This window comes from Megachile rotundata, chromosome 9 (assembly GCF_050947335.1).
Source record: "Megachile rotundata isolate GNS110a chromosome 9, iyMegRotu1, whole genome shotgun sequence".
Lineage (NCBI taxonomy): Eukaryota > Metazoa > Arthropoda > Insecta > Hymenoptera > Megachilidae > Megachile > Megachile rotundata.
The window spans coordinates 5,305,971-5,319,750 of record NC_134991.1 but is presented as its reverse complement, the minus strand read 5'-3'; the positions used below and the strand labels follow the sequence as shown (position 1 = coordinate 5,319,750).

The 13,780-nt window shown below is 36.5% G+C and overlaps 1 protein-coding gene across 5 annotated transcripts in view; it reads left to right on the top strand.

Moving 5' to 3' along the window:
* nolo (ADAMTS-like no long nerve cord) overlaps positions 1-13,780 on the top strand; it is a 258,541-nt gene that overhangs the window by 207,935 nt on the left and 36,826 nt on the right. For all 5 annotated transcript variants that reach the window (XM_012292449.2, XM_076535635.1, XM_076535637.1 and 2 more), the window contains exon 5: positions 8,009-8,335. In XM_012292449.2, the coding sequence (XP_012147839.2) occupies positions 8,009-8,335 (327 nt within the window). The remainder of the gene's footprint in view (positions 1-8,008; positions 8,336-13,780) is intronic.

The following is a 13,780-nucleotide window of genomic DNA, read 5'->3' as shown; positions in this document are numbered from 1 at the left end:
CGGGAATTTTCATGTCTGGAATTTCTCCATGACACCACGCGTCTCGGAAAATACTTCTGCTGTTTCTTCTTTATCTTTCGGATATCTGAATACCAAGTTTTTCATTGATATGTTACTTGGATATAACGGATGATATTTCTTTTCAAATTATTGTTAATTAATATGTCGGTAAATTTATTTTGGTACTTGTATTAGCTGAATATTAAATACTTTGGGATTAATGAGACTTAGTATTTGGAATTTAAAATTCGACAATGTTTTATGCATGTTTAGTATTCAATATATGATCCTTAATATTTAATATCTGGTACTGAATGTATAATATTCTATGTTTAGTCTTTGATATTTGATATTCAGTATTTGATACTTGAGATGTAAAACTTTATATGTAAAACTTGATATCTGAAACTTGATATGTAAAACTTGATATATGTATAAAACTTGATATCTGAAACTTGATATGTAAAACTTGGTATGTGAAACTTGATGTGTGAAACTTGATATCTGAAACTTGATATATGAAACTTGATATGTGAAACTTGATACGTGAAATTGATGCTTGACACTGATACTTTATATTTGATACATGGAATTGATACATTTAGTAATTTGTGTTGATATTAACAAAATATGTTTTTGTACAGATAACATTACCCACATTTTGCTAACATGCACACTCTCCACGAAATACTACGAGAACATTGTTTATCGTACCACGTTAAAACGTGGCAGCAGAAATCCGGTTAAGATTGAAAAACTTCGTGACTGGTAACTAGCCGACTTAATCCGCATGAAAAAGCTACGAACTTGTTACAAAAGTAAACTGCTACTAATGCAGTTTTCTTCACGAAAACAGAACCGCGTTTCTTCCATATTTTCCGCGGCTGCTGTTGTCATGTGCACACAATCTCTCGTGTTCATGCAGTTATGTACAAATTATCACTATAAATGAAAATAAATACGTGACGTTAGACGTGTTAACACACAGATTAAATTCTACTATAATTTATGTGATCTTTATTGACAATTTTTTTTGAATGAATGTGTTTCAAAAATTCAAAACTTGAAATAGTCGGATCATACATTATATGTATGTCAGTACAATTATATGAGGAGTTTATATAACTTCTGTCACTAATTATTCAATTACACAATTGCACCATATAACATTAGTCAATAATCGCCACAACAATTAGCAAAATAAAATCCACAAATATTAATATCAATGCATTTCTGAGTACAACGATCATTCAATAATTGCTTAAAATTCGATTTCCATTCATCACACCGTATTTCATCAATCTCCATAAAGAAGAAACAAACGATTCCACCGTCATAATGCAACAGTAGAAGAAATATTTGACGGCGATCGTAACGAAGAAGGATACCCAACACTGCAAACAAGAAACAGAATGAAGATGCATCCCGACGAGCATCGGCAAGTTTGCACAGCGAAACTATGGCATTAATTCCAAAGGCAGATACACGGACTGCCACTTCTTCCAGACATCCATCGGGTTTCGAAGATTTTAATCATAGAACCGCGGATTCGGCTTGATCCACCAATTCCCGTTGCTAGCCAACCCAGCCTCCACTGCAAACACATTCAACCACGTTTTCAGCTTCGTTCTGACGATACTACGCGATTCTCTGCGATTCGACCTGATTTTCTCTCGCCTTCTTTGCCAAACGCTTGTTCCATTTTGCTAGCCACCTCCGCGATTATCGGCGTTGATTACGTTTGCGATGCTGGGAAATTTTGGAAAGCGTGCGGAGAGTAAACTGATAGAAATAGGCTCCTTCAGATGGAATAATATGATTTTGAAGAGTTTTGATAAATTAATTTTCGCGTTTAGAAGATTCTTTGGCTACAATTTATTGTTATTAAATTTTGTTTAGCATTTATTAACACTAAACCTACCGACATATAATGTGTACTCAATCTGAGATTAAAAATGAAGTTAAAAAATAAATAAACAAACGACAAAACATAAATTAGTACACACGTTTATTCTTTACCTTGATGAAAATCAATGCTGATTTCAAGGAGTGTACTTTAACAAAATGTATACATTATAATAAGAAACTTGTGGAACGGTCATTTGATCGATTTGGTAGTTTTAGTGTTAAGTTGTTTGTTTGTATTATATTATTATTGGTTTGTTAGGATTTTTTTATGTTCAAGTTTAAATAGGTTGGAAGTGTTCAAAACCTCGAATTTGGGAATTTGAGAATTTAGAGACATAGGGAATATGATTTAAGAATTTGGGAATAGAGAAATTTGGAAATCTGGGGATGTGAAAATCTTACAATTTAAGAATTTAGATATTTAATAGTTTGAAAGTTTGAAAAATTCTGGACTCTGGAAATTTGAGAATCTGGGAATGTTGGAATGTGGGAATGTTGGAATATTGAAATATTGAAATGGTGAAATGTGGAAATGTGAGAACATTGAAATATTGAAATGATGAAATGTGGAAATATTGAAATATTGAAATATTGAAATGGTGAAATGTGGAAATCTGGAAATATTGAAATATTGAAATGGTGAAATGTAGAAATGTGGGAATTTTGAAATATTGAAATGGTAAAATGGTGAAATATGGAAATGTGAAAATGTGGGAATATTGGAATGTGAGAATGTAGCAATGTGGGAATGTTTGAATGTGGGAATGTGGGAATGTGGGAATATGGAAATCTGAGAATCTGAGTATATGGAAATCTAAGAATTTGGAAATTTGGTGATCTAGAAATAGTGGAATCTGTAAATCTAGTAATTAAATTACCCCAAAACTGAAAAACTGCAAACTTAATACTAAAAACTAGTAACTTCCCAAACGAAAAAATCCCAATATAGCCCTTGAAACGCCATGTTCCCTCACGAAAGCCCGAAAATTCACCTCGGTTCTAACTAAAAGGCAGAAATTCCAAGTTTGACGTATTTGCAATTATCACATGATACGCAAATGAAAGGAGAAGAATGAAAGGATGTAGCCAAGGGGTCTAGTTTCGAGAGTTGAGAGGATAGTGCGAATGTTCAGGATGAAAGCAGACGAAGAAGAAACTATGCGAAACCAGGTTGGAAACCACGAAAGCCGCAGTGCAGAGTTGAGACGCTCCTTAACAAGGAATCTCAACTACTCATTACGCGAGAACGTTTCTACAACCCATCGTTTCGTCGGATCCCCAACGGGCATTTGCCAGACGTTTTAGCCGATTACGCTGCTTGCCCCAAAAACAATGGATAATACCTTGACTGGTGACATAGGTCCGAAAAGCCTCGACTCTCGCTGAAGCAACATACTCTTTAAGCGATTAACACGTTCATTAGCTACGTTTATTTGCAGCTTGTTTTCATTCGTTCGCAAAATAATGCGATATAAAGTACTTGACACGTATCATTTCTCATTCTTCAAATTATTTGTCAACAATTTAATGAAAGTATTATTGGCTGTTATTCGTTTATTATGGAATGACAGTATTATTCGTTGCTCATAAATATTTAAGGTAATATGACAGTAATACTTGTTATTGTTTCGAATGAAATAAAGGTATTAAAACTGGTTTTTATAAAATATGATATACGATTTATTTATAAGGTTAAGCTACTAGCTTTCAGTGACATAGACATATAACCATAAAGAATTGTTACGGTAATTTATTTTATACAATCGTTTGACAAATAAATTAATATTTTTTTCATTCAGAGGACAATAAAGAAAAACTATATAACGTCATTCACTTATAATATAAACCTTGAAAAAGATTATTACTTTGCTTAAAATAAATTGAAATAAAAATAAATGTCAACCGTAAGAATATCTCTGGTTTCAAGTAAAATATTTTCATCGTTCGCAAAGTAGAGAAATAAACTCAATCGAATTAGTACGACATTGAGATAGCTCTCCATATTCGCGGAATAATCGTCGTTCTGAATGCTCACCGTATCACTATCGAATTCTCTCAAGATTTCATCGAATTATCGATAGATCCCTGCGTGGCGAGAAGTTTCGGATTCGAAGTGGCGCAGGCAAGTTGCATCTCGAGTAACCCCGCACTTCAAACTACGAATCAAGTTAAAACTTCATCGATGTATATCAATGTTAAGTCGCGATGAATCTTCGTGAATTAACTAATAATAAACCAGATCACGTATCCAAATAGAGTTCCAATATTTCCGGACAAACTGGATGCTGGGAAATTTAACCGCTGGAAACTGGAATTGTGAAGGGTAACCTGGTGGAATATCAAGTTTGATCAGTGTCTTATAGTTTAGAAGAATATCTGTTTCATATACTTCGTTTTTGAATTATTAAGGAATATAATTTTTCACTCCGTAATTTCCACGCGGCGTAATTTCTACGCGCCATAATTCAACGCCTTGTACTTCCACGCCTTATACTTCCACGCGCCGTAATTCCACGCGCCGTAATTCCACGCTTTATACTTCTACGCGCCGTAATTCCACGCCTTGTACTTCCACGCGCCGTAATTCTACGTTTTGTACTTCCATGCGCCGTAATTCCACACCTTGCACTTCCACGCACCGTAATTTCTACGCGCCATAATTCCACGTGTTATATTTCTACGCGTCGAAATTTCTACGCGCCATAATACCACACACCGTGATTTTCACGCGCTATAATTCCACGCTCCGTAATTTCTACGCGCTGTATTTCCACCCGCCGTAATTCCCACGTGCCATAATTTCACGCGCCGTATTTCCACGCGCCGTAATTTCCAAGTAATTTATATTAAGGAAATAAATTTTGTTAGGCTCGAAGCTGTCGCTCTTACGTCTGCACGTAATCTCGCGCTCTGATTGGTCCGTGCCTTAATAATTCAAAAACGAAGCTTCAAACCCCATTTTTCCAAAGGTAAATCTTATTCAGTATCATGTCAGCTACATTTCAGAAACCTACTATTGTAAGACCCTGTATACTCCTACTTCTCTATATCTCCATAGTCGTATATCTTTCAAGTCCCTATGTCCCTAGATTCCACATACCCCGAGTTATATCCCCAAATCTCCAAGTTCCTACATACATGTTCGAATCTCCACATAAATCCATATGCGTCTAGTTTTCCTAATTAAAACGTACACGTTTCCATCGAGTTTCCACGTTTCCTGTAATTTGCATCCCTTTATTTCTACCGTAGAAACGTTCCAAGTAAATTCTCTCGTTACTACGATATCGGCTACGATTACATGAAAACGCGTAGAACCACGTTGAAAACTGCTCTTTGAATTGGCTGGAAATTTTCCACGAACACTCGCCCGATCCTCGAAGGAGTTGAATAGAAAAAGTCATTCAGACTTGCGTTACAGTGGCCAGCATTTTCGGGATAAAATTGACTCCGCCAATGGTCAGCTTTATTTCCTGCACTCGCAGTAGAACGCATAACCAGCATACACCCGCACTACTTCACCACAGATACACCGGTTTTTGCATTTTTTCCATTTTCTTCTCTCTTTTTTTTGCGCTCGCGCCAGCTCGTTTTTACACGAGAGGAATTTCTCTCTCGTTTTATTTCGCCCTCTGCGACTGTCCCTCAGTGTCCTCTTTTTATCGCCATACCTTTCTGCCTACAGCTTTTTTCGCGGAACAACGGCGTCGAATTACTCGGCGATCTATCATTTCTCGCGTCCGGAATGTAAAACGCTACTTGCGGGACACCTGTTACTGAACAGCATTGGCTGGTGAAAAATTCAATGAACTGGTGGAAAAAAAAGAGATATCTGTCCCTGCACGAATCGCGTGAAAAGCAAACAATCAATCCCCGTGCAAATATGTATTGGGGCGAAATTGCAAAATGATGCCGTTTCGGAATTGTGGCTTCCTGGGGAAAATTCGTTTGGGGAATTTATCCATAAAACGGTCGACTGTTTATAAAAAGTTCTTTTTTTACTTCTGTCCGAATTATTGCAATTTGAGAGGTAATTCAAAGTGGTAAAAAATGAATGAATACGTTTAAATATTTCGCGCCTTTACTGTCTCTTAAAAATAAAATTTTAATTATATTCGTACATTGAAATAAAATTATAAATTGACGTGAAGTACAAAATTTTACGTGTTGAAAAGTTAATTGGCATCCATAAATTATATTAGTTGAACATTAATTCACTGACTGTAGATAATTTTACTAATTGAAATAATTACAGTATTTCTCCGTTGAATATACAGGGTGTCTCATAACTAATGTAGGTTCCTGAAATTATGAGACATACAATAATTGTGAGACACCCTGTATAAAAGTCCCTGAGAATAGACATTGAGTGAATATTAAAATTTGAATACAAAGTCGAATTCAATAAAAATTAGTTGGTCAATAAATTGTCACGAGGTTAGATTAAATTGTACTTCGTAACTGTTGAACTTCATCTCCGATAATATTCGCGCACGATAATTGTTGCAAGGGAAATGGTAATAGTATGTTAACAGGTAGTAACACTGCTTGAATCCCCCATTGTCATAATTGTGATATAATCCCGCGGGATTAAGGATTTAAAGCTCTCTCGAGTCGGGGCCGCCGTAAAATAGCGCCAGTGTGTCTGCGTAAACGTAGGAAAAGTGAACGACCGGAAGGTAGAGGGTGTCACCCTCTTTCGCTCCTCGCAAAATTACTTTCACTGACGCAGGCTAAATGACAACGCTCTCCGAGCGAAAATTCTTTGAAATAACAAATGAAAGGTAGTACATGTACTGCAAGTTTGCGTTTTAGAAAACGCAGCCCCCGGTGACGTTCTGTAGTACATTTAATTCGCAAATACTCGGAGCCTCCTCGACGCGACGGAAACGCCATTTTAAACAGCACACGGAATAAATTTTGCACACCTATGCACGTTAAATTAGCATTTATCTTACCACTGTAAACTTTCAAAATTTCTAAGTTATATTTTCAGATCTAAACATTTTCAAATTTACAAATTTTTAAATTTTTAAATTGTCAAATTGTGAAATTGTCAAATTGTCAAATTGTCAAATTTTTAAATTTTCACATTGTCAAATTGTCAAATTGTCAAATTGTCAAACTTTCAAATTGTCAAATTGTCAAATTTATAAATTATAAAACATAAAAATATCAGTTTCTCAATTTTTCAAATTAAGAAATTTACCCCTTGTTGCTCATCAAATTTGTAATGACGTACAAATGAACAGAAGTGCATTTATTTTTCTTTGTTTAACAAATTATGCACATACATAATATATTCGATTTGTATTGTTGAAGATAGCACAGAAGAATGAAGGAGGACGTTAATGATCCTTTCATGAATTTACATCGGGCTATAGTTGTGTGCTGGCAAAAACGTACAATCGAAACGCCCTCGAGTCCTATCCGATCTGATTACGAGGTGGTTAATTACCTCGATAATTAGCGTCCATCGACGCGGTTGAGTATGTTGACTGACGTTGCAAGCCGCGAATGATCGAGTATCACGAAATGCAAACGAAACACCTTTTTTAATCTCGTATATAAGCTCCTAAACATTTTTCTTTTAATTAGTAAGTATACTTATTTGCAAAGGAATAACACAAATTCTAAAACGTTACTAATATAAAAAAGAAATACATATGTGACTATTAAATATGTAGACATGTGTTACATATGTAACAGCAAAATACATTATATTATACTTGAAGAGACTAATTTATAACTGTGAATATATGAATTATTTTGTCAATTCTACAGCATATGTGATATATGTAACATATGTAGCATATAGAAATAACACGTAACAGCAGAACACATTACATTATACTTGAAAAGCCTAATTTATAGCTGCAAATCTATCAATTATTTTGTCAATTCTCCAGCATATGTAACATATGTAACAACATACAAATAACATATGTAACAGTACACACATCACAGTATACTTGAAGAGCCTAATTTATAACAATAAATCTACCAATAATTTTGTAAATTTAACAACGTTTATAAATAGCAATTATTTTAAAATATAGTTGTCGCAATTTAAAGACAAAGTTATTGTTTCTGGTTTCAGCCTTGCGAGAAGCCGAGCGATTTTCGAGCGGAACAATGCGCCGCGTTCGACGACGTACCTTACAGCGGACAACTGTTGAAATGGTATCCGCATTACGATCCAAGCAGACCGTGTTCTTTGATCTGCCGCGGTGAACAATCGCTGGAGAATTCGGAGAACAGGCTACGACAGGAAACATCCGTCGAGAAAACGCTTCCGCGCGACGCCACCGAGGCTTTGCAGCTCGACAGCGAGGAAACCATCGTCGTTCAACTCGCGGACAAGGTTGAGGATGGCACGAAATGCTACACCGACGGCTCCGACGTTTGCATCAATGGTGAATGCATGGTGAGTGATGTTTTTAACTTTTATATACTTTGTTCATTATAATTTCCTTATTCTTTTATTCTTCTTCTCCTTTATTCTTTTGTATTCGTCCACTGGACCTGTTGCGACCATAATCACATTTAATTGTAGCAGGACTTAAGTCTAGCTTGTAACTGGAATAGCAGTCAAAAAGTATAAGAAACGCGTCAACCAATCAAACATTATTCATTTATTTCCGAATCTGATATATTGACTGAGCCGGCAAATATTCGTGGAATTAAAAAACACGTAAATGAATAATTTTATAAAATTTCCTTCCTTAACGACATTTTACCTCTTCAGAAAAATTTATTGCAAGCCTTTCTGTTCCTCTTAATTAAAACAAAAATGCAATTTTACCGTAGTTTTAAAAAAGTAATTTGAACCTTGTCCGAATGTTAATCAGCGTTAATATGGTGACAATCCTCAATTTCAGTTCGCAATATTAAAATATGTAGAATGGCAGTTGCATTGAAACTGCCATTTTTGCATGTTGAAACGTAAAATTGTAGCTAGCTAATTTAGTTGGACTGCATCACGCAAATTTGATTATCCAAAATGTAGCAAAGTGTATCCGTTTACTTGGAATCCAATTTGATAAGTGACTGGTGGATCGTTCGATTCGGGGAAAGTTGGCAGGTAGCGAAACCGGAAACGTTCATCTCACGGGAGAGAATAATTTTTGTGCAATGTCGGTATCCCTTCTGGTGCACCATATTTTGTGCCTCGCACGGAAGTTCGCAAGTTTGCCCTACTATACCACCCTCCATCCAATCTTGTGTTTTACACACGAGCGCTATTTCCGACACGCGTTTAATCGAGCATAGTGCATCGTAAAATAGTTGAACCGGTATAAATTCGATCGATTTAATTGAAAAATTTAGGAGAAAAATTATGAAATATGCATAATGGAATTAATGGTCAAAGTTGGAACTTAATGGTCGAAGGGACGAAAATAAGCGAAGGGGTGGTTCATGCATGTTGCATCCTTCGTTCATGATTTAGAAATAGAAAGTTAACAAATTTGATTTGTTAAATTTCCCCACATTCCCCAATTCCCACATTCCCCAATTCCCACATTCCCCAATTCCCACATTCCCCAATTCCCAAATTGTCCAATTCCCAAATTGCCCAATTCCCACATTGTCCAATTCCCAAATTGTCCAATTCCCACCTTGTCCAATTCCCACATTGATAGATTTGTGTATTTAGAAATTCAGCAATTTGAGTATTGTGGTATTAGGTAATTCAAAATAGAAATTTGAGGGTTGAAAATTTAAAAATATAAATATAAATATAGAAATTTTTGACTTTCAAATTTAAGTATTTAGAAATTCAGAAATATACTATTACTACTATTAACTTATGTACACGACAAGTCTCACGTTAATAATAATAATTTACATCAGCAAGTTTTTTATCAATGACAGTAACTTTTAATGTAACTTCATTTTATATCACCATTTTAATTGCAAGTTGAGAAATTAAGAAATGAAGTAACTGAACCGAGTTCAGTAAAATATACCGTGAAACATATTCTAAGGATCACAGAACTGCAAATAATCTTTAATGAACAATTACATTATCCCAGAAACGTAACAAGTAATAAACAGATAAACCCATGTGCACAAATTCCTCTCGAATATTGACGAAGCACTCGCTAATGTTTCGATATCCTAAATAATACCTAACACGGTTTTCAAACAGGATTATTTAATTCCCGGAACGAGAGGACCAAATTGTTTTCATTAAACGAACGCGGGAACTTAAAAAATTGGAACTCGTACCTCAAATATTCGTTTATTCGAACGCAGTTTGGTCGTCGGAAAATTACTCGATGCGTGAGGACAATTTATTTATTACAAATTTAATTAAGCGTAATAAGTCCATCGAATTTTGTTCGTTATTATTAATCAGTCTGAAGATTGCAGCGGATTTCAATCACCGATTATTCGATTAAAGCAAATTGCGAGCTCGGAGGAAAAAATAATTGTGGAAAGTGATGAATTTGACTTTTATCGATTGGAAATTGTTTGAGTGCTTATATCTATTTGAAACATACATTTGTTTTTATTTTAAAAAATATTTAATAAATTTTTAGTGTACTAATTAATTTGTTTTATACTTTTCACTTAAATGTACATACGTTGATGAGTAAATTGGTTATGTACGAACTTAAATGTATTCAGGTTTTACTGTTCTGTAAAAAATATTAAAAATAAGTAGTAAGACAGATAGTCAACTAAGATTTTAATACCTAATATCGTTTAGAGCAGAATAAAATCGATAAGTGCAACGAAGATGAATAACGAAATCAGTAGTATAGACAGGGCAATGGTCAGACATGTCATGTGATGCAACCACATGATAAATCATCCAACTCGTAAATCAGCAGAGTTAGCTTCCGAACAATTCTTAATTAATTTTAATAATACGTACATCATTTAATTGAGATATTTTGTATAATTCACATACATAATTACACATAAACATTGTATAAAAATAATAATAAAGATCGTAACTGTAATGAACGTGTACCACACATTTTAATTTTTTTCATTAAAGAAAAGAAATGGAAAGAGAAAGTTAGTTCGTGCCGTCCATTCCTGCAGTTTCTAGTTGATATTCGCGGCATTCCAGCGGAAGCGAGCCGGCTGCCAGGATAATTAATTAAAAGCGGTGATCAAACTTTTAAATATGCGATCGCGTCGAGGCCCTAAGATTACGTTGAAAAGCGTCGGTTAAGAATTAAGTCGCAATTGCTGCATCCCTTGTCGAAACTTAGCGAGGAAGAAAGTTCCAACGGAAACTCGAGGCCGGAAAATTTGCCCCGGCGGAGTGGCACACGACGCCCTATCTGTACCCACTTTCCACCCTATTCCATCGCCGCTGGACTCGTCCAAACTTATTTATAACTTTTGGTTTCTGGTCTACGATTGTGCGCGACCGCGTTCTTCTTCGACCGAGGAAAATACGAGCTAACGAGGCGTCGTCCTGTCGTCTTCGGCCAATATTTACCCTGGGTGCGTCGTAACGCCCGCACTTCTCGTCCATTAAGTTAATTCGATCTTACTTTACACCGTTGACGACTTTGTGTACCGAGAAACAGGCCACGAGAGGCTACTTCGACGATTAGTCGCTTAAGTAGTGTGAACCTTTTAGCCCATTAACCCTCGGACTCTATTCGCACCCGAATGTTGCTCTGCACTCCCGTTTATGATCGCGCATTGGCGAAATAGAGATTTCTCCTTCCAAATACGAGAAACACGGACGTGACTGGAAGTGAAAATTTACGATCCCTAAAATATGGAAAACTCGAACTTCAGCATCACATTCTCCAATTCCCACATTCACCAATTCCCACATTCCTAAATTCCAACATTCCTCAATTCCCACATTCCTAAATTCCAACATTCCTCAATTCCCACATTCCTAAATTCCAACATTCCCCCATTCCCATATTCCTCAATTCCTACATTCCGTAATTCCCACATTCCTCAATTCCGCGTCCCCCAATTCCCACATTCCTCAATTCCCACGTTCCCCAATTCCCACGTTTCGCAATGCTACATTTTCCAATTCCCACATCCCCAAATTCCCACATCCCCCATTTCCCACAGTCCCCAATTCCACATTTCCCAATTCCCACATCCCCCAATTCCTACATTCCAAAATTCCCACATTGTCCAATTCCCGCATTATCCAATTCCTACCTTGTCCAATTCCCACCTTGTCCAATTCCCACATTCTTACATTGCCGCATTCTCACACTCCCACATTCCTACATTCCTCGATCACCTCCTATTTCGACACGGTATAATTCACTTCACCGTACAGTTTCGTGCCACTCGATGCAAATCGGTTCAACGTAACTTAATTAGACGTTGCATTTATTGACTTACAGTCAATTCATAGTATAATATAATTACGATAAACACCTCTAACGGTAGAATTATATAAATAATCCAGAATTGCAGTTTAGCAGTCCTCAGTAGAATAAACCTTCTTCAACTCCTTGAAAAGCGTGAGGTGTAAGTTTTACGAGTAAAAAATACGAAATTGTAGGGTTTCCGAGGAGAGTCAGATAAGAAACGATTCACAGAAACGTTCGGAAGGGCGTCAAGAAATAATTAACGGGATTTCGTGGCGGTCACAGTGTCGACGAAGTTGGAGGGACAATATCTAATCAGAAGACAGGTCTACGTAATTAAGCACTAACCGAGCTCCGGTAAACGCAAACTGGTTTTGCATTATTAAAGCGTCGGCGAGTTCTCTTCTCGTGTCGGACACGCTCGATAAGTGCGCGACGCTTTTGTGCTATCACGACTCGTTAGAGTTTGTCTTCCTGCCCTGAAATTTCTCCGATTGTTTCGTTTTGCATCCCTTTCCACTTGTTCACCCGGAATAACTGTGTACTTGGCTATCTCTGTGTCCGATGCATTCATGCACTCTGTGTTTCGAGATTGTTGGAGTGCTTCGTTAAGAATTAACTGTTTTATAACTTCTAATTGCGAACCTGTTTCGTGAATTGCTATCGGATAGAGATAAATGCGGTGTAATGAAAGATTAATTGCGGCAAACGCGAATTTGTGTATTTGGAAATTTATGGGATTTTAGACTTCTTTGGGACGTTGAATTTCAAAGGGAATTCTGATATTAACAAGTTTTTGAGCTTAGAAATTTCTACATTCCCTAATTCCCACATTTGGCAATTCACACATTCCCCGATTCCCACATTCCCCAACTCCACATTCCCCAATTCCACATTTCCCAATTCCCACATTCCCCAATTACCACATTCTCCAATTCCCATATTCCCCAATTCCCACATTCCCCAATTCCCACATTCCCCAATTCCCACATTCTCCAATTCGCACATTTCCCAATTCCCATTTTCTCCAATTCCACATTCTCCAATTCCACATTTCTCAGTTCCCACATTTCCCAATTCCCACATTCCCTAATTCCCACATTGTCCAACTCTCACCTTGTCCAGTTCCCACATTCCCCAATTCCCACATTGTCCAATTCCCATATTCCCACACTCCTCCATTCCTATATTCTCATATTCCTATATTCATACATTCCTACATTCTCACATTGCTACATTCTTACATTGCTACATTCTCACCTTCTTACATTCTCACATTCCTACATTCTCACATTACTACATTCCCAATTTAATTTACTGACCATCAACCGTTTCTCAACAAATTATCCTAAGTCGGTATGCAGGATTTATCCGTGTTTGATCGCGCACATAATGGAATACAAAATAAATCCGTCTCTTTTCTGATAACAGGATCCTGGTCGAGGGTAAATCAACGATTTCCGCGACTTTCCGTCTCTCAGCTATTTCGTTACGTAAATTTGACTAGCGTTCAATTATTCAAATTGGCTTTCAAGGTTCCATTCGGTAGTCGGTAC